General features: G+C 41.7%; 1 protein-coding gene across 12 annotated transcripts in view; it reads left to right on the forward strand.

Moving 5' to 3' along the window:
- BLM (BLM RecQ like helicase) overlaps positions 1-18,312 on the forward strand; it is a 112,352-nt gene that overhangs the window by 54,884 nt on the left and 39,156 nt on the right. For 10 of the 12 annotated variants that reach the window (XM_022564004.3, XM_089906767.1, XM_089906762.1 and 7 more), the window contains 4 exons: positions 1,015-1,175; positions 7,551-7,746; positions 9,896-10,086; positions 14,303-14,450. In XM_022564004.3, coding sequence (XP_022419712.1) covers positions 1,015-1,175; positions 7,551-7,746; positions 9,896-10,086; positions 14,303-14,450 — 696 coding nt within the window. Of the gene's footprint in view, positions 1-1,014; positions 1,176-7,550; positions 7,747-9,203; positions 9,265-9,895; positions 10,087-14,302; positions 14,451-18,312 lie in introns of those variants that run through there. The other 2 variants (XM_089906770.1, XM_089906768.1) reach the window with 2 other exon arrangements.

Here is an 18,312-nt window from a genome sequence, read left to right on the forward strand (position 1 = left end):
TACCTTTTACTTTTTGATTTTAAAAATAGCATATATACAAACAGCAAGAAATATAGTGAAGAAAATTTATAAAGCAACAAAAAGAAAGAAAGAATCAAAAGACAAGCCTCACCATAGGACAAGTCACTGTTACCATTTTGGTTTATTTCCTTCCAATAATTTTTGTATGCATTTTTCTTTCCATTAGCATACTGTATCTACAGTGTTTCTACCTTTACCCTGTTTTATATTTTAAACATTTTCTCATGTCATTTTAAAAACTTAGAAAACACTTAATAGTTGCAATTTGTTTTAGTTTATAAATTCCTTTCTTAATTACTGTCCTAATGCTGGCCCTTAAGATTTTTCTGGCCCTTATAATTTTAAAAATTACAAACAAAACTTCTTATACAATAAGTCCTTGGATCACTTTATTTCCTAGATTTGTTTCCTAGAAAGAAACTGAATCAAAAGTTAGGAGCATTGGGCTTCCCTGGTGGCGCAGTGGTTGAGAGTCCGCCTGCCGATGCAGGGGACACGGGTTCGTGCCCCGGTCCGGGAAGATCCCACATGCCGCAGAGCGGCTAGGCTTGTGAGCCATGGCCGCTGAGCCTGCGCGTCCGGAGCCTGTGCTCCGCAACAGGAGAGGCCACAACACTGAAAGGCCCGCGTACCGCAAAAAAAAAAAAAAAAGAGCATTTCTAAGGCTCTTGATAGGTATTGCCATATGCTTTCTACAGTTTATGAAGAGTGCCTTTCCATTTTATAGCAAGTGTGAAACAGAGCCCAGAGTTCCTCCAAGTCTACCTAAGGAGTTATTTGGAGGGACAGGATTAAAGGTTAAATCTTGTCATTTCCAGTGCACGTGATACGTTGCTTGACTTATTCTACCTATGTGGTTTTCCTCTGCTGTAAGAAAACTATGGAGAAAACTATACCTCTGTTTACAATTCAGATATTTCTGAGAACATAATGTAGGTTGTGTTATTTATGTTAAAAGTCCTTGTTTCACAATACTGTTTGGTTTCTTGGCAGATGACTCAGGGATAATTTACTGCCTTTCCAGGCGAGAATGTGACACAGTGGCTGACACATTACAGAAAGATGGTCTCGCTGCTCTGGCGTATCATGCTGGCCTCAGTGACTCTGCCAGAGATGAAGTACAGCACAAGTGGATTAATCAGGATGGCTGCCAGGTAACATTTTTAAAAATAAACAAAGGAAACAATATTTTATAGTATATAAGCCACCTTGTACGTGTAGGATGAAAATTGTTTTCACCTTAAAGGTAGTAAACATCAAAATAAGGCAGATTTAAAAACTGATGTTTTTTGAGACATCTAAAATTGCTTTTTCTTTCTTTTTTTAAAATTTATTTTATTTATTTGTTTGTTTGTTTTTGGCTGCATTGGGTCTTCATTGCTGCATGCAGGCTTTCTCTAGTTGCGGTGAGCAGAGGCTACTCTTCGTTGCAGTGCTTGGGCTTCTCACTGGGGTGGCTTCTCTTGTTGTGGAGCATGGGCTCTAGGCGCACGGGCTTCAGTAGTTGTGGCACGTGGGCTCAGTAGTTGTGGTACACAGGCTCAGTAGTCGTGGCTCGCGGGCTGTAGAATGCAGGCTCAGTAGTTATGGCACACGGGCTTAGTTGCTCCACGGCATGTGGGATCTTCCTGGACTAGGGCTCGAACCCATGTCCCCTGCACTGGCAGGTGGATTCTTAACCACTGCGCCACCAGGGAAACCACTTTTTCTTTCTTAAATCAAAAAAACTTTTTATTGAGATGTAATTCACATACCATACCATTCCCCCTTCCAAAGTTTACAAGTCAGTGGAGTTTAGTACATTCACAAGGTCGTGCAACTGTCACCACTGTCTGATGCCAGAACATTTCATCATCCCAGAAAGAAACCCCATATCTACTAGCAGTCACTCCTCACTCCCCTAACACCCGGTCCTTGGCAACCACTAATCTATTAACTACTACTATCTGTCTCTATAGAGTTTCCTATTCTGGACATTTCATATAAATGGAATCATACAATATGTGTTCTTCTGTGACTGATTTCTCTTACTTAGCATGTTTTCAAGATTTATCCATATTGTAGCATGTATCAGTACGTCACTCCTTTTTGTGGCTGGATAATATTCCATTGTATGGAAGTACCACAGTTTGTTATCCATTCATCACTTGGTAGACATTTGGGTTATATCCACTTTTTTTTCCTTTTTTCTTTTTTTTGGCTGCATTGGGTCTTTGTTGCTGCGTGCGGGCTTTCTCTAGTTGCAGCGAGCGGGGGCTACTCTTCATTGCGGTGCGTGGGCTTCTTATTGCGGTGGCTTCTCTTGCCGTGGAGCACAGGCTCTAGGCGCGCGGGTTCAGTAGCTGTGGCTCGCGGGCTCTAGAGCGCAGGCTCAGTAGTTGTGGCACGCTGGCTTAGTTGCTCTGCAGCATGTGGGGCCTTCCCAGACCAGGGCTCGAACCCGTGTCCCCTGCATCGGCAGGCAGATTCTTAACCACTGTGCCACCAGGGAAGTCCCTGTATCCACTTTTTGACTATTGTGAATAATGCGTCTGTGAACATTTCTGTACAGGTTTTTGTGTGAACATGTTTTCAGTTCTCTTGGGTAGATGTAAGATTGGAATTGCTCAGTCATATGGAAACTCTGTTTAACTTTCTGAGGAACTGCCAAACTGTTTTGCAAAGCAGCTACAAAATTCTGCATTCCTACCAGCAATGTATGAGGTTCCCATGTCTCCATCTCACCAACACTTATCATTGTCTTTTTTTTTACTATATCCATCCTAGTGTATGTAAAGTGGTATCTCGTTGTGATTTTTGTTTGCATTCCCTAATAACTAATGATATTGAGCATCTACTTCTGAGAGGATAAATTTATCACCCAAGTAGATCAAGAAGGAAGCAAGAACATTCTAGGGCATCCCATACTGTGGCAAATATGAAACTTGGATAGATCTCTCTACATACAAGGATGAATTTGAGGAGAATGACTAATAATTTTTTTGTAGCCTATGAAGTTTTCAGCTCACAAAAAAAGAAATCATTACTGTGAAGATTCAGAAGGAAAAGTATCTCCCAAAATTATTTCCTGAGGGAAAACAAAAGGAAATCTTAGAGGATATCAGCTTAATATCCTCAGAAAGATTTAAGAAGACTTGACTTATATGAACTAGAAACAGTTTGCCATAAGAAGATGTTGTGAAGAGGCTGAGATGAAGGGATAAATAAAAAGTCAGTTTATCCAGATAGGAAAATACAAGAAAAATAAAACAAATAGAATTATATATCAAGACACAAATGGTTCAGTTCAATGCAGACGTTTGAATCAGTTATGTACTGAATAACTTAAGAATGTGAAAGGAAAAAAAACATATGAAAATTGAACAGAAAAAAACAAAAAAATTATTGGTGGCTGGGAGAGTAGGGGTTCAGCCTAAGAATAATAAGTATACCCAAAAAAGAAATAGAGATAGTTGAGATCAATAGAGTAGTCAAAGGTATTATAAATAAATACATAACAAATATGTAACAAATTTAAGAGTTATCTCAAGATCACTGGGGAAAAACTTACATGTAGACATAGTTCAGAACATTTTGTTTGATTTACAGTTATAAGAAATTGTATTCATGAAGATAAAAAAATAGGTTACTCAACAAAGAACGAGAGGGACTTCCCTGGTGGCGCAGTGCTTAAGAGTCCACCTGCCAATGCAGGGGACAAGGGTTCAATCCCTGGTCCGGGAATATCCCACATGCCGCGGACCAGCTAAGCCCGTGCACCACAAATAGCGAGCCTGCGCTCTAGAGCCCGCGAGCCACAACTGCTGAGCCCACATGCTGCAACTACTGAAGCCCGTGTGCTAGAGCCCATGCTCCACAATAAGAGAAGCCACTGCAATGAGAAACCCACGCACCGCAATGAAGTGTAGACCTCACTCGCTGCAACTAGAGAAAGCCTGCACACGGCAACGAAGACCCAATGCAGCCCAAAATCAATCAATCAATAAATAAAATTTAAAAAAAAAAAGAACGAGTAATAGACATGCCTGAGACAGTTACACTAAATTAAAAAAACAGAAGCGAACTATCTCCAGAATCAGAAGAGGGAAGGCTGGGACTTAAGAGTTTCACGCCAGCTCATTGTCATTTATGTTGGAAACAATAGAAAGGCTTTTTCAGATATGTAAAATACTGGTTTATTTTCACTGACATAACTAGAAGGCATTCTTCCCAAATTAATATGTAGCTAATCAAAATTGCAGTGTTTTCTTCCTTTGATAAACTTTTCCCAGAGTTTGCCTGGAAGAATATTCAAGTGAAAATAACCAAAAGAATTTGGCAAGAAAATAATAACACACGAACACTGGCTTTGCAATACATTAAAGATCAATGGAACAGAAATCCAGAAATAGACTGGAAAACAGGTAAAAACATATGATAAGGAAGGCATTCAAAATTAATTAGGAAAGTAGGATTTTTCAACTAGTGGTACTGGTTACCTGATGGGGAGAATTGTTCTGAGTCCTCATATTAAAGTTTATTATAGGTAAATAAAGGTATAGATATTTTTAAATGTATGCATGCTGAGTGAAAGAGAACCTAAGCTTAAAAACAGCCCAAAAGGAAGTAATTGCTAGAAATGATTAAAAACCTAAACAACTAAACACTTCTATATCTGTAGAAAAAAATTAAAGGCAACAGCAAAATGGGAACTATAGCTTCCTCAAATAAAACATAATGAAGAGCTTGTAAAAATGTGAGAAGAAAAACATTTCTCAAATAGTAAATTACTCAAGGCTATCAAGAAACTGTTGGAAAGGAGGAACTACAGAGGGCTAAATACAAATTTTTTAAGTGCAATTTTGCTAATAATCAAAGGAATTAAAATTTAAAACAGTGAGATCATGTATTAGCAAACTTTTATTAACTGTCGGGGACAGTGTTGTCAGAGACGATTTCCTGTAGTACTCGTGAGAGCCTTTCTGGAAAACAATGTGGTAGACCATATTTAAGAGCCTCAAATCTGAAACATGGATGTGGAATTTACATCAGTGTTTTGTTTTTGTTTTTGTTTTTTTGCGGTATGCGGGCCTCTCACTGTTGTGGCCTCTCCCGTTGTGGAGCACAGGCTCTGGACGCGCAGGCTCAGCGGCCATGGCTCATGGGCCCAGCCGCTCCGCGGCATGTGGGATCTTTCTGGACCGGGGCTCAAACCCGTGTCACCTGCATTGGCAGGCGGATTCTTAACCACTGCGCCACCAGGGAAGCCCGAGATTACACGCTTTTGAATTATATTTTCCCCTACATTTATCCATCATTAACATTCGAACATTTTCATATCATTAAAGATTTCTTCATAAACCATTTTTTAATGGCAGGGATGTACCATAATGTAACCAATCATGCTCTCAGGACATTTAAGCTATTTACTATTAAAAATAACACTGATGATTGGGCTTCCCTGGTGGCACAGTGGTTGAGAGTGCAGGCTTCAATAGTTGTGGCACATGGGCTCAGTAGTTGTGGCACATGGGCTTAGTTGCTCTGTGGCATGTTGGATCTTCCCGGACCAGGGCTGCGTAGACAGGCGGGTTCTTAACCACTGTGCCACCAGGGAAGTCCCTAGCCTGAAGTTTTAAAAGCAACACAGAAATAAAGAAGGAATTAACAACTCCGCAAAGCCAGTGTTCCCAGTTATAAGAAGTAAAGAGTCTCAGAAGGCATTGGTATCATAGTCACCTCATGAGCCTGCAGCCTCCCTCACAGCCCTGTGCTCACCCGACCTTGGGAGATGCACCCAGGCTTCTTGGAAACCTGTGCGCCTGTGAGCTGACACACCTTGCTTTACAGCCTCTCCACCTGCTCTCCCACCTCTAGAGACTACAGTAGACTTTCTCTTTCCAAGGAGATTTGCCTTTGATAGCAGTGCCATAAACTTAGACGGATGGCTGACCTAAAGTACAGGCCACCAGCATCTCCAGCGTTGATGAGCACCACCCGTCTGCCATCCATGGCGTGCAGTTCCTAGCTGTGGTACTTACAGTTACTGAAATCATGTCATTAGCCTCAGTCTGGCTGCCAGATCGTCCAGTTGCTTTTGAAATACTATTTTTGAAGTAGCAATTCATTTTTTTAGGTGGTAAAAAAAGCATTGCAGCTTTATTTATATAATGTAATTTTGCCTGGAGATATAATATTTTTGGCTGGGTTATAGGTCCTAAATTTGCCACCGAAATGGATAGGCTTGAAAGAGATTTTTTACTAAAAACTGATATATCAAGCTCCTGAAATTTACCTATCACCTTGCTTCCACTGAGTAATTTGCATAGACCAAGATCCACGGTCTCCAGCCTTTTTTCTTCCCTAGTATAAGCAACTCTCAGACTTTTGCCCACGAGTTCCAATACAGTTTTCACAAGTTTTGACTCTGAAGTTAGCTGATGAATAAAAGGAGCTGGTGTGTGATCACTTGCTACCACTGGAAAAACAGATAGTAAGTTCTCACCTGGAGCAGGTGAGAACGCCACTGTTCCTGAGTCATTGGAAAATCTAGCAGCAGTGACCTCTAAAAGCCCAAGCCCTGGGAACAACCAGAGCTCCTGAGAAACACAGTTACCGAGGCAACAGGGGTATCATGGCTGGGTGAGCTACACCCCCACACCTCCATATCAAAAACATAGGAGAGGGCTTCCCTGGTGGCGCAGTGGTTGGGAGTCTGCCTGCCGGTGCAGGGGACACGGGTTCATGCCCCGGTCCGGGAGGATCCCACATGCTGTGGAGCGGCTGGGCCCATGAGCCATGGCCGCTGAGCCTGCACGTCCAGAGCCTGTGCTCCGCGACGGGGAAGACCGCAGCGGTGGGAGGCCCGCATATCGAAAAAAAAAAAAATATATATGAAAGCAAACAGTGGTAACACATCAGGAGGCGACTGCTGCTGATCCTGGCTCCCTTGGTGATAGCCCCAAATCACACAAGCAAGTGCCTGCCACACCGAGCTTCTCTTTACTTTCCTGGGTCTGAATAGAACTGCAAATTATCAGTATGAAAATCTCATATTAGTCATGCTAAATAATGGAACCAAGTTAAGATATTAGACTCTTATATAGAGTACATTTTAAAGAAAGATAGAAGATAAAGCTTCTAGAAGCATCTATTATTAAAATGTTCCTTTAGGGCTTCCCTGGTGGCACAGTGGTTAAGAATCCACCTGCCAGTGCAGGGGACACGGGTTTGAGCCCTGATCTGGGAAGATCCCACATGCTGCGGAGCAACTAAGCCCGTGCGCCACAACTACTGAGCCTGTGCTCTAGAGCCCGTGAGCCACAACTACTGAAGCCCGTGCGCCTAGAGCCCGTGCTCCGCAACAAGAGAAGCCACCACAATGAGAAGCCCACGCACCACAACGAAGAGTAGCCCCCGCTCAATGCAACTAAAGAAGCCCGCGTGCAGCAACGAAGACCTAATGCAGCCAAAAATTAATTGATTGATTGATTTTAAAAATGTTCCTTTAAATGCATTATGAGCCTAATAGGCTTTTGCTTTTACATCAGGTTATCTGTGCGACGATTGCATTTGGAATGGGGATTGACAAACCTGATGTGCGATTTGTGATCCATGCATCCCTCCCTAAATCCGTGGAGGGTTACTACCAAGAATCTGGCAGAGCTGGAAGAGATGGGGAAATCTCTCACTGCCTGCTCTTCTATACCTACCACGATGTGACCAGACTGAAGAGGCTTATACTAAGTAAGCTGAGCTCCATCGGGGACACATGCTGTCCTCCTCAGTCTCGTTTTTGTCATCTACCCCTGCAGTTGTGGTGTTTTGGGTCCAGTTTTCCTTAAAATAGAGGCACTTAGATAGATATGGAAGTTTTATTTTAATTCATGTTTACGATAAAAGTATTACATGCTTGTTATGTAAAATTCAAATGATACAGATGTGTTGAGGACTGAAAAATTTCCAAATCATGCCTCATATACAGTCCTGCCCTAAGAAATAACTCCAGTTACTGATTTCCTTTGTATCCTTCCAGGCCCAATTTCTGCATGCATCCTGGTATATTTCAAGCATGCAGAAAGGTAAAATGGAAAAAAATAATGAACTGTCACGTACCACCGTCCAGGTTAGGAAATAAAACCCCTACATAGCCCTCTCCTATCTCATCCCTTTACCTCTTCATTGGAGTTAGGCAATATCTTATATTTGATATTTACCTTTCCCAAATGCAGGGTTTTTTACAATATAAATGCGATTCCATTATATGTGCTTTTTTTTCCCCTAAGATGTAGTTGATTTACAGTATTATATAAGTTTCAGGTGTACAACGTAGTGATTCACAATTTTTAAAGGTTATACTCTATTTATAGTTATTATATAAATGTGCTTTTTTAATATGTATATGTTGACCTGATTTTTTTCCAGTCAACACTAGGGTGTAATTATGACTCCAACTAGTACACATAGCTTGACTACAAGAGTTCCGTAGTATGGTATTCCATGTTTATTGAACCAGTCCCCTTCTAATAGATAAATAAGTAAAATTGCCTGTTTTGAGACCACTTTTGAATGAACTCTGGTAGAGATACTAAGCACGGGAAATGGCACTTACCAAGCTCTGTGCCAAGTAATGTTCACCTTATTTGCTTGTAACCACTAGCTTTTGAGATAGTCCCGTGAGAAAAGTGAGCTTCAGAAAGGTTTTGTAACTTGCCCCCAAGAGCAGCAGCAGCGGTAAGGGGAAGGTTAGTGATAATGATGATGAAGTTTCCTTACCACTTACTGTATGCTGCTGTCTTAAATGCTTTATGTATATCACTTCATTTAATCTTCACAACAACCCTAAAAGATACCACTATTATTCTCCTCGTTTTACAGAAGAGGAAAATGAGATACAGAGCTAGGTAAGTGGCAGAGCCCTGATGGAATCCAGGTTCATCTGATTGCAAATTCCATGTCTCTTGCACTATAACAAGATAATTCTCAGTGCAAAAATGAAACTTTTAAACTTAGTGTGTCCATTTGTGTTTTTAAGCAGAACCTATATTAAGTTAGGTCCAAATAATTTAGTAAGTATTTAAATGCTAAACACTTAGCAACCATTTGAAAAAAGTAATACTCATAAACCAGAAAAAAAATTTTTATTTCATTTTTAACTAACAACAATTGCTTACAAATGAAAAGTATGTACATGTTGTTCTCAGACCTTGGAATCAGACTGGACACTGCCACCCTCATTTCCTGTTTCGCATTGATTTTTTGGAGGTACTTATTTTTATCATAGCAACTGCCAAAATTTCAGCTTCACAATGTCATTAGAAGGAAAGTAGCACATCATAAACTACCTCCAACTAGTTGCTTGTGTGGTGTTCAACAGGTGTCAGGTATTGCTGTGTTTCCCTTAAATTTAAAACACCTGCCAGCACCCCTGTGAATTCATTGCAGCACCCGCCCAGCCCTGGGGGGTCCTTGGGACATAGTTTCAGAACCACTGGCTTAACCACTTTGATCCCAGATACTCAGGGAGATGCACAGCCCACTGCCGTGGCTCCATGCTCTGCTTGCTTTGGATGCTGGGTTCAGTACATCCTTGTCTGATAAATATAGTAAATATAATTCAGATATTTATCGTTGGGAATGATGAAGAGTTGCAAAATTTTTTCAGCTACTCCTGACAACCTATGTTTATTCCTGCAAAACTACAGTCTTGAAGATGAACATAAATATTCAGTTAATTATCATATAGCTTCATGTCATGTTGATATATAGTGCTATGAATAATTTTATTTCATTTAATATTTAAAGTTATATGAACCTATTCTAAATATTTCTGTGATATTCTTTTCTATTTTTCTACTCTAATAAGTATGTTTGCTGTGTTCTTCATCTCTTTTAGTGGAAAAAGATGGAAACCATCATACGAAAGAGACTCACTTCAATAATTTGTATAGTATGGTACATTACTGTGAAAATATAACAGAATGCAGGAGAATACAGCTTTTGGCTTACTTTGGCGAAAATGGATTTAATCCTTATTTTTGTAAGAAATACCCAGATGTTTCTTGTGATAATTGCTGTAAAACAAAGGTAAAATAAGAAAGTTTTAAATTCTTTGTGATGAGGAACTTGCCAAGATTTTTTTTTTTCTTCTCTTAATTTAGAAAAGTTAGATACAAGTTAGATTGCAGTAAGTGGGCCCTAGGGATTTTAACAAGGGGACGGTGGCTTCCTCCCCATGTTAATTGGGAATAGAAACATTTTAATAGTATTTCTGTGGAATATCTGTAGAACTAGAAGCCTGTTAAAAAATATATACTGGGGCTTCCCTGGTGGCACAGTGGTTGAGAGTCCGCCTGCCGATGCAGGGGACGCGGGTTCGTGCCCTGATCCGGGAGGATCCCACATGCCGCGTAGCAGCTGGGCCCGTGAGCCATGGCCGCTGGGCCAGCGCGTCCGGAGCCTGTGCTCCGCAACAAGGGAGGCCACAGCGGTAAGAGGCCCGCGTACCGCAAAAGAAAAAAAAAAAAAAATATATATATATATATATATATACTGGACCTGTTTTGGTGGTTATAGGATATTTAAGAAATATCATTAATCTGTAAATACCCAAAAAGATCCAGCATGGGCAGGTAGAATATTTTACATTCAACTCTATATTTAAACATCTTCATTCTCAAAAGGGTTGTAACTAGTGTACTATGTGTTTGAATTCAGATCAATTAGATTACTCTGTAAACTGGTTTTTAAAAAACTGTAAAGAGTAAGGGCAATAGCTTCAGGATGCGTTTGCTATCATCTGTCCTAAAAATAACTTTGGGAGGTTGTTAAATTCAATCGTTAGGTACTGTATTGTACCTATCATGGTAATTCTATGTTTTAATGTCTACTGTACTTCACAGTTTACAGAGCTTTTTTTTTTTTTTTTTGTGGTATGCGGGCCTCTCACTGTTGTGGCCTCTCCCGTTGTGGATGGAGCACAGGCTCTGGACACGCAGGCTCAGCGGCCATAGCTCATGGGCCTAGCCGCTCCGCGGCACATGGGATCTTCCCGGACCGGGGCACGAACCCGTGTCCCCTGCATCGGCAGGCAGACTCTCAACCACTGCGCCACCAGGGAAGCCCCCTACAGAGCATTTTCACAGTTGATATATTATTTGAAATATCTGTGCAAGGTGCTGGGGATTCACATATGAACATGATATAGCCAATTCACAGACAGGAGGGGAGACAGACATGTATGTGTTCATATCACTGTGATACCGTAGGCAGCGCTAGCCAAGCAGAGGGTGATTTACTCTCTCTTGGGGTGGAATCGTGGATTTATGGCCATCTCAACCCACCACACCCCACTCTGTAGACATTGCTAATCAGTTCACTCATTCAACAAATATTTGTTGAATGCCTGCTCTGTGATAGGCAATGTTCTAGGAGTTTGGGATACATCACTGAACAAAATATAAAGATCCCTACTCTTGTGGAGCTTACATTCTAGCAGAGGGAGGCTAAATAAAGACTATACGTTACAAGTACATGTTAAGAGGAAAGAACTTTGATGAAAAGTACAGCAGTGTAAGGAGTCAGGAACGATGAATGGGGTGCAGGATGCAGTGGCCCAGGGAAGTCTTACTGCAAAGATGAGACCTGAGCGAAGACTTGAAGAAAGGAGTTAGCTGAGCAGCTCTCAAATATGGATGTTCTTGGCTAAAGCCAAGACCAGAGGCCCTGAGGTGGGGGGCATGCCTTTGCCTTTGAGGGGTAGTGCCTGCCCAGGGGGAGAGGGGAGGCCGGTCAGAACGGTGCCTGAAGGGCTGAGAAACTGGAAGAGTGGAGCAGCCCTCAGCCGAGACATTTGGGGAAGGCTGGCAGAGAAGATCAGGGGTTTGGTCTGGGGTGTAGTGAGTTAGATATGTCTTGGATCCAGCAATTCTGAAGAGAGGCTGGTGATACCATAACTCTGGGAGTGGTTGACATATAGTTGAATTTGAAGTCATGAAAGCAGATGAAATCTTCACTGGTATAAGTTTAGACAGAAGAGAAGAAAACCAAAGACTGAGCCCTGAGACTTGAAGAGGTTGAGGAGAAGAGGAAGAACTAGGAAAGGAGACCAGGAAATAGAACAAGTGAGGTAGGAGGAAGACCAAGGCAACTAAGCATAGGAGTGCATCAGGGAGGAGGGAGCGCTCCCTAGTCACCTGCTGCTGCCGAGCCAAGTACTATAAGGACCGAGACGTCACCGTTGGGTTTAGCACCGCGGAAATATGGGACCTGGACTTGACCAGTTTCAGTGGAGAAGGGCAAAATTGGAGGCAGTGCATATGGAGAATTCTTTCAAGTTTTGCTTCAAGGATGAACAGAGAAATGAAACCGTAGCTGCCAGGGGAAGTGGAGTCAAGAAGAGACAGGAGAAATAATATATTTGTGTGCTGATAGGAACGTACCTACGGAGGATGGAAATTGATGTGTGAGGAGAGGGAAGAATTGCTGAAGCAGTGTCCCTGAGTAAGCAAGGGGGCTTGGGAGCTAGTGCAGAAGGACAAAGACTGGCTTAGACAGGAGCTTGGATAGTTCGTCTATAATAACAGCAAGAAAGAAGAGAAAATGCGGGGCAGGTGCTGGGGATGGATGTAGTGAAGGAAGTTTTGAAAGCTCTCTTCCAATTGTTTGTTTCCTCAGCAAAGTAGGAAGCAAGGTAGTCATCTGACAGGACAAGAGTGGGGATTGAAGAGAAAGGAGAAAGTGTGAAATTGTCATCTAAGCCGGGGTCAGCAAACTTTATCTTAAAGGGCCAGAGGGTGGTAAATATTGGCTTGGCCAAAAAGTTCATTCGGGTTTCCGTAAGATCTTATTTGGAAAAACCCAAACGAACTTTTTGGCCAACCCAACATTTCAGACTTTGTGGGCAGTCTCTGTCACAACTACTCAATTCCGCTATTTTAGCCCAAAAGCAGACATAAATTACAGTAAATACACCGATTTTTCCATAGTTGTGTTCCAATAAAATTTGATTTACAAAAACAGGTATACAGCTCATGGGCCATAATTTACTGACTCCTATTCCAAGAGAATGGGGGAGAGATAGACTAAGCATGTATCATTGATTACCTGGCAGCGTTAAGGATCCACTTGAGGTTTGTGGCCCTGTACTGAAAGTGAAAACAGCATAGTTGTGTGTGTTTCTCCTGCCAAGTTCAGCTACACAGCTGTAGGCATGGAATGGTGGAGAACTGGATCTCATGTGTTTTGTCAAACAGTGTGACCCAAGGGCAGGGGAGTTGAAGGCATATGAAAGGTTATGTTATAATGATCGGCTCTGGAGTTGAAGCTGAACATCTGAGGACGAGGATCAGTGGATAGGCTGTCCCAGTGGATTGCTGGAGTCAGAAACTAGATGGCGTGAGTTAGAAAGGCAGGAGGTAGCAGTCGGAGAACAAAAGGGTTGCTGATACTAGTAAGGCTAGGTAGTGGGTGTGAGCATGGGAGTGAGGGGCTGACATATGTGGAGGACAGGATCACTGGAGTATAGGAGATCAAGTTGCCAAAGGCCAAGGTGTGGGAGGATCATCTCTGTACACTAGTCACCAAGAATTAAGGCAGGAATGATGTTGGAGAGAGTGATGGGGCACTCTTTCATGATGATGCCAGATAGAGCCTCAGAATCACTACCAATTGTTAGTATAGGACAAGAAACCTATTTGTCTTCAGGACTGTAGTGGATGAACAAGGATTAGAAGGTAGAGGAACTACATATACACAGAAGCACGATGCAGCTTTTGAGAACAGCAGGTGCTTAGTATTGGGTTAGAGAACTAGGATAGACAATAGCAAAAGACCACATAGTAATGGTAGGCAGAGTTTGGAGACAACTGAGGGGAATGAGAAAGGGAACTGACCGGAGATGATAAAAAGGATTGACTGTGGCACCAAAGACCCAAAAGAGATCAGAACTCATACATCTGCATGGTTGGACAATGTTTTTCATCCCTAAAGGTCACCATCCAGTAAGTGACCAAAAGAGGTATGAAGGGTTTTGAAAGAAAAAGAATATTTCTACCCACAGAATGCTCTCAGGTAACTGTCTATGAAACAGAAATGAAATAGATATAATAGAGTGCTAATTATTCTAGACATAAGGTTAATATAAGAACTTAGAAAAGAATGAACGTTTGAAACTTCCTTGGTTTTTGGTCTTGGTTTTAGTCTGGAAATGGTTTATTGTGGGACTGTTACAGTTAGTATTAAATCCTAGCGATCTAGGTATCAGTATCTTAATTATAGCAAAAGGTAATCTCTTTATTCATAGGATTATAAGACAAGAGATGTGACTGATGATGTAAAAAATATTGTAAGATTTGTTCAAGAACACAGTTCATCACAAGGAACAAGAAATATAAAACATGTAGGTCCTTCTGGGAGATTTACTATGAATATGCTGGTCGACATTTTCTTGGGTAAGTCATCTGCTTTATTGTTTGAGTTACATCGATTAAAATGGAACATTTAGGGAATTTCCTAGTGGTCCAGTGATTAGGACTCTGCACTTCCACTGCAGGGGGCGCAGGTTCAGTACCTGGTCAGGGAACTAAGATCCCACAAGCTGCACGGCACAGCCAAAAAAAAAAAAAAAGTTGAACCTCTAAAGAATTCATTACAAGTGCATAGAAAAAATCTCTTCTGTATTCTTATAGAAGCTAAGAGTTTTAGAATAAAACCATTTTGAGTAACAAAAGAAAAACAGTTTTTATGAATTATTACCAAGTATTTTTATAGAATTTATGTAAGTCACTAAGATGAGTTTCCACAAACAAAAAAGAAAATAATAAAGTTTATACAATTTCATCTGAGTGAATGGAATATAACTTCCCTGGAGAATTACCCATTGACTGACTTCCAGTTCAGGATGGCAGCATGAGCATAAGTATCTGTCTTCTTTTTTCACTTGAGGCCCCATTAAAATAGTAGCAAGGAAATAAAATGAGGATTAAATCCATAACAGCATAGAAAACCAGAAAGAGACCATCATCAGATTAGAGGTTTTAAAAATCTTTGACGAAATGGATGGAAGCATATTGAAAAATGGAATGAAATGCAGTAAATCACAATGCACAATAAATGTAGAGAAAGTTACAGCAGAGGGGCTGTCAACCAGGTAGAACCCCATTATCACCAGGCTGACTCAGACTTGGAAGCTCAGAGGCCTGGGGAGTGGGAGTAAAAGCAGAGGAGCCAAAAATAGGAGGGGACGGTTAAAAGAAAGTCTGCTCACAAAAGAACTGCATGGAATAGCAGCCTGCAGTTGATTCTAGAACAAAGATAAACTGCTTGAGGAGTAGGGAGACATCTGAGCTGGGAGCCAGCACCCCTAAGTGGCATTTGGGGGCCACCCAGCCCACTTACCGTAAAGCAAAACTGGTAACTAGATATCCCCATTCAGGGGAGGAATTTGAGGGGAAATAGACCTAGATATAAAATAACAAGAAATCCACCTAAAAAGTTTAACCTGGTCCTTAAAGACTAAATATAAATAGACAATCAAGGGGACTTCCCTGGTGGTCCAGTGGTTAAGAATCCATATTGCAATGCATGGGACGACAGTTCAATCCCTGGTCAGGGAACTAAGATCCCACATGCTGCGGGGCAGCCAAGCCCACGCACCACAGCTACTGAGCCCACGTGCCACAACTAGAGAGAAACCCGTACACTGAACAAAGAGCCCGTTCACTGTAACTAAGACCTGGCGCAGCCATAAATAAATAATCTTTAAAAAAAAAAAAAGTCAAGAGGAAGACCAAGGGACTTCCCTGGCTGTCCAGTGGTTAGGACTCCCCACTTCCACTGCAAGGGGCAAGGGTTTGATCCCTGGTCTGGGAATTAAGATCCTGTGAGCCGTAAGGTGCAGCCAAAAAGAAAAAAGCAAAAGACCAAATAAGTAGCGTATTTGACCCTGGGGATAGAGATAATTTAGGAAATAAGCAATAGCTTTGGGGATATGGGAGGGGAAACTCCTTATTAGTATCTTCATAAAGACTTAAATAATAATAGAATGTTACAGAAAATAGAGAAAGAGCTGTTAAAAATTTTAAATGATTGACGCAAGTAAATTTAGTGGAAAGGTTGGAAGATAAAGTCAAGAAAATTTTCTTAAGACCTGAGCAAAAGGCTATATGGAAAATGTGAGAGACAAAATATAGATCAATTCTTAGGAGATGTAAAATCTGACAAATAAAATTTTGAAATAGAAAGTAGAGAGAGGGAATTATCAAACCAATGATAAAAGAAAATTTCCCAGAATGGAAAAGAAAAAAACCCTTAATTAAAATGCCCACTTGGGGAGTTCCCTGGTGGTCTAGTGGCTAGGATTCAGTGTTTTCACTGCTGTGGCCTGGGTTCAGTCCCTGGTCAGGGAGCTAAGATCCCACAAGCCACGCAGCGTGGCCAAAATTTTTCTTAAATATGCCCACTTAATGCTAAATAAGATGCTTTATAAGATGAAATTTAAGAATACCAAGAGTGGGGCTTCCCTGGTGGCGCAGTGGTTGAGAGTCCGCCTACCGATGCAGGGGATGCGGGTTCCTGCCCCAGTCTGGGAGGATCCCACGTGCCGTGGAGTGGCTGGACCCGTGAGCCATGGCCGCTGAGCCTGCGCGTCCGGAGCCTGTGCTCCGCAACAGGAGAGGCCACAACAGTGAGAGGCCCGCGTACTGCAAAAAAAAAAAAAAGAATACCAAGAGTAACGAGATGTTAGGGAAGAAAAACTTTTTCTCCACTCTGTTATATTTAGTTGTTGGGGACATTAGCAAGAGAAAAGACAGATTTAATCACGTATGTGTGGGAGTTCATAGAAAATGTGACTCAAAGGGGCAATTAGAATTTGAGGCTGGTGTACCATTTTAATAGAGGAAGTAGAGGTGGGAGAAGGGTTAGGAGGAAACAAATGATTTGAGGGAAAGATAAATGGGCCCTTAGGAGAAAGATAGCGGGAGACATGGCAGTTTTTGTGACAGTGTCTGTTTAGGTGTTGTATGGAGACTTCTCATCTCCAATGCTAAGAGTCAGTTTTCTCTGGTTGCTCCTGGGGAGGGGATTTAAGACAACTGAGTTCTTTTGGGAGTCTCTGCTTTTTGGCAGATGGATTTCAGAAATTCAAGTACCTTCTGCTCAAAATAATTTTTATGCCACTGTGGCATGTTCTGGACCCCTTCAGAAATACTCCAGAAAGCTTTGGAAAGAAAAAGCAAACCAAAACCAAACTGACATCAGATTAATGCCAGTAGCCCTGGAGACTAGAAGGCAAAGAAGGTGATATCATGTATACCATAAACAGAGGAACTGACCCATGGGTCCAGTGAGAAGAAATCCCAGAGTCACAGCTATGCAGCAGGTCCAGTAAGCAGTCTGTACAAATTGTAACAGAAAGTCGGGAAAAATAAGTCCCAAGCAATATAGAGAAAGAACAAGAAATGAATTTTTTTATTGATGACAGTAAAGAACACAAATGTTACTTCTCAACAACAAAAGGAGAAAGGCACTTAGAAACTCCTGGGGAGGGACTTCCCAGGCAGTCCAGTGGTTAAGACTTCGCCTTCCAATGTAGGGGGTGTGGGTTCAATCCCTGGTCGGGGACCTAAGATCCCACATGCCTCGGGGCCAAAAAACGGAAACATAAAAAACAGAAGCAATATTGTAACAAATTAAATAAAGACTTTAAAAATGGCCCACAGCAGGGCTTCCCTGGTGGCGCAGTGGTTGAGAGTCTGCCTGCCGATGCAGAGGATGTGGGTTCGTGCCCCGGTCCGGGAAGATCCCACATGCCACAGAGCGGCTGGGCCCGTGAGCCATGGCGGCTGAGCCTGCACGTCCAGAGCCTGTGCTCCGCAACGGGAGAGGCCACAACAGTGAGAGGCCCACATACCACAAAAAAAAAAAAAAAAGGCCCACAGCAAAAAAAATCTTAAAAAAAAAAAAGAAACTCCCAAGGAAGGATTATAAAAGAGAGCCAAGGTCAAATAGAAAACAAAGGAAATGGCTGCATGATTTTGAGTAATTAATAAAATATGCAAAAACATAATCCGTTTGTCTGAATACAGTGAACATCCTCCTTAGAGTTGCACAAGAGTCATGAGTTCTAAGTGGGGAAGGAAGCTTGTTGTAATATAAATGTTGCTGATTAGCTGCAATAGAATCAATGTATAGACTTAAACATGGTTAGAGAACAGGGCAGGATATAGACGTTAATCTTGATGATGTAAAAATAAAAGTACAATAAATTAAAAGGGGGGACTTCCCTGGTGGTACAGTGGTTAAGAATCCGCC

This window comes from Delphinapterus leucas, chromosome 2 (assembly GCF_059928025.1).
Source record: "Delphinapterus leucas isolate spDelLeu-1000000601 "Yukka" chromosome 2, BTC_Dleu_Yukka2, whole genome shotgun sequence".
NCBI classification, from domain to species: Eukaryota; Metazoa; Chordata; class Mammalia; order Artiodactyla; family Monodontidae; genus Delphinapterus; species Delphinapterus leucas.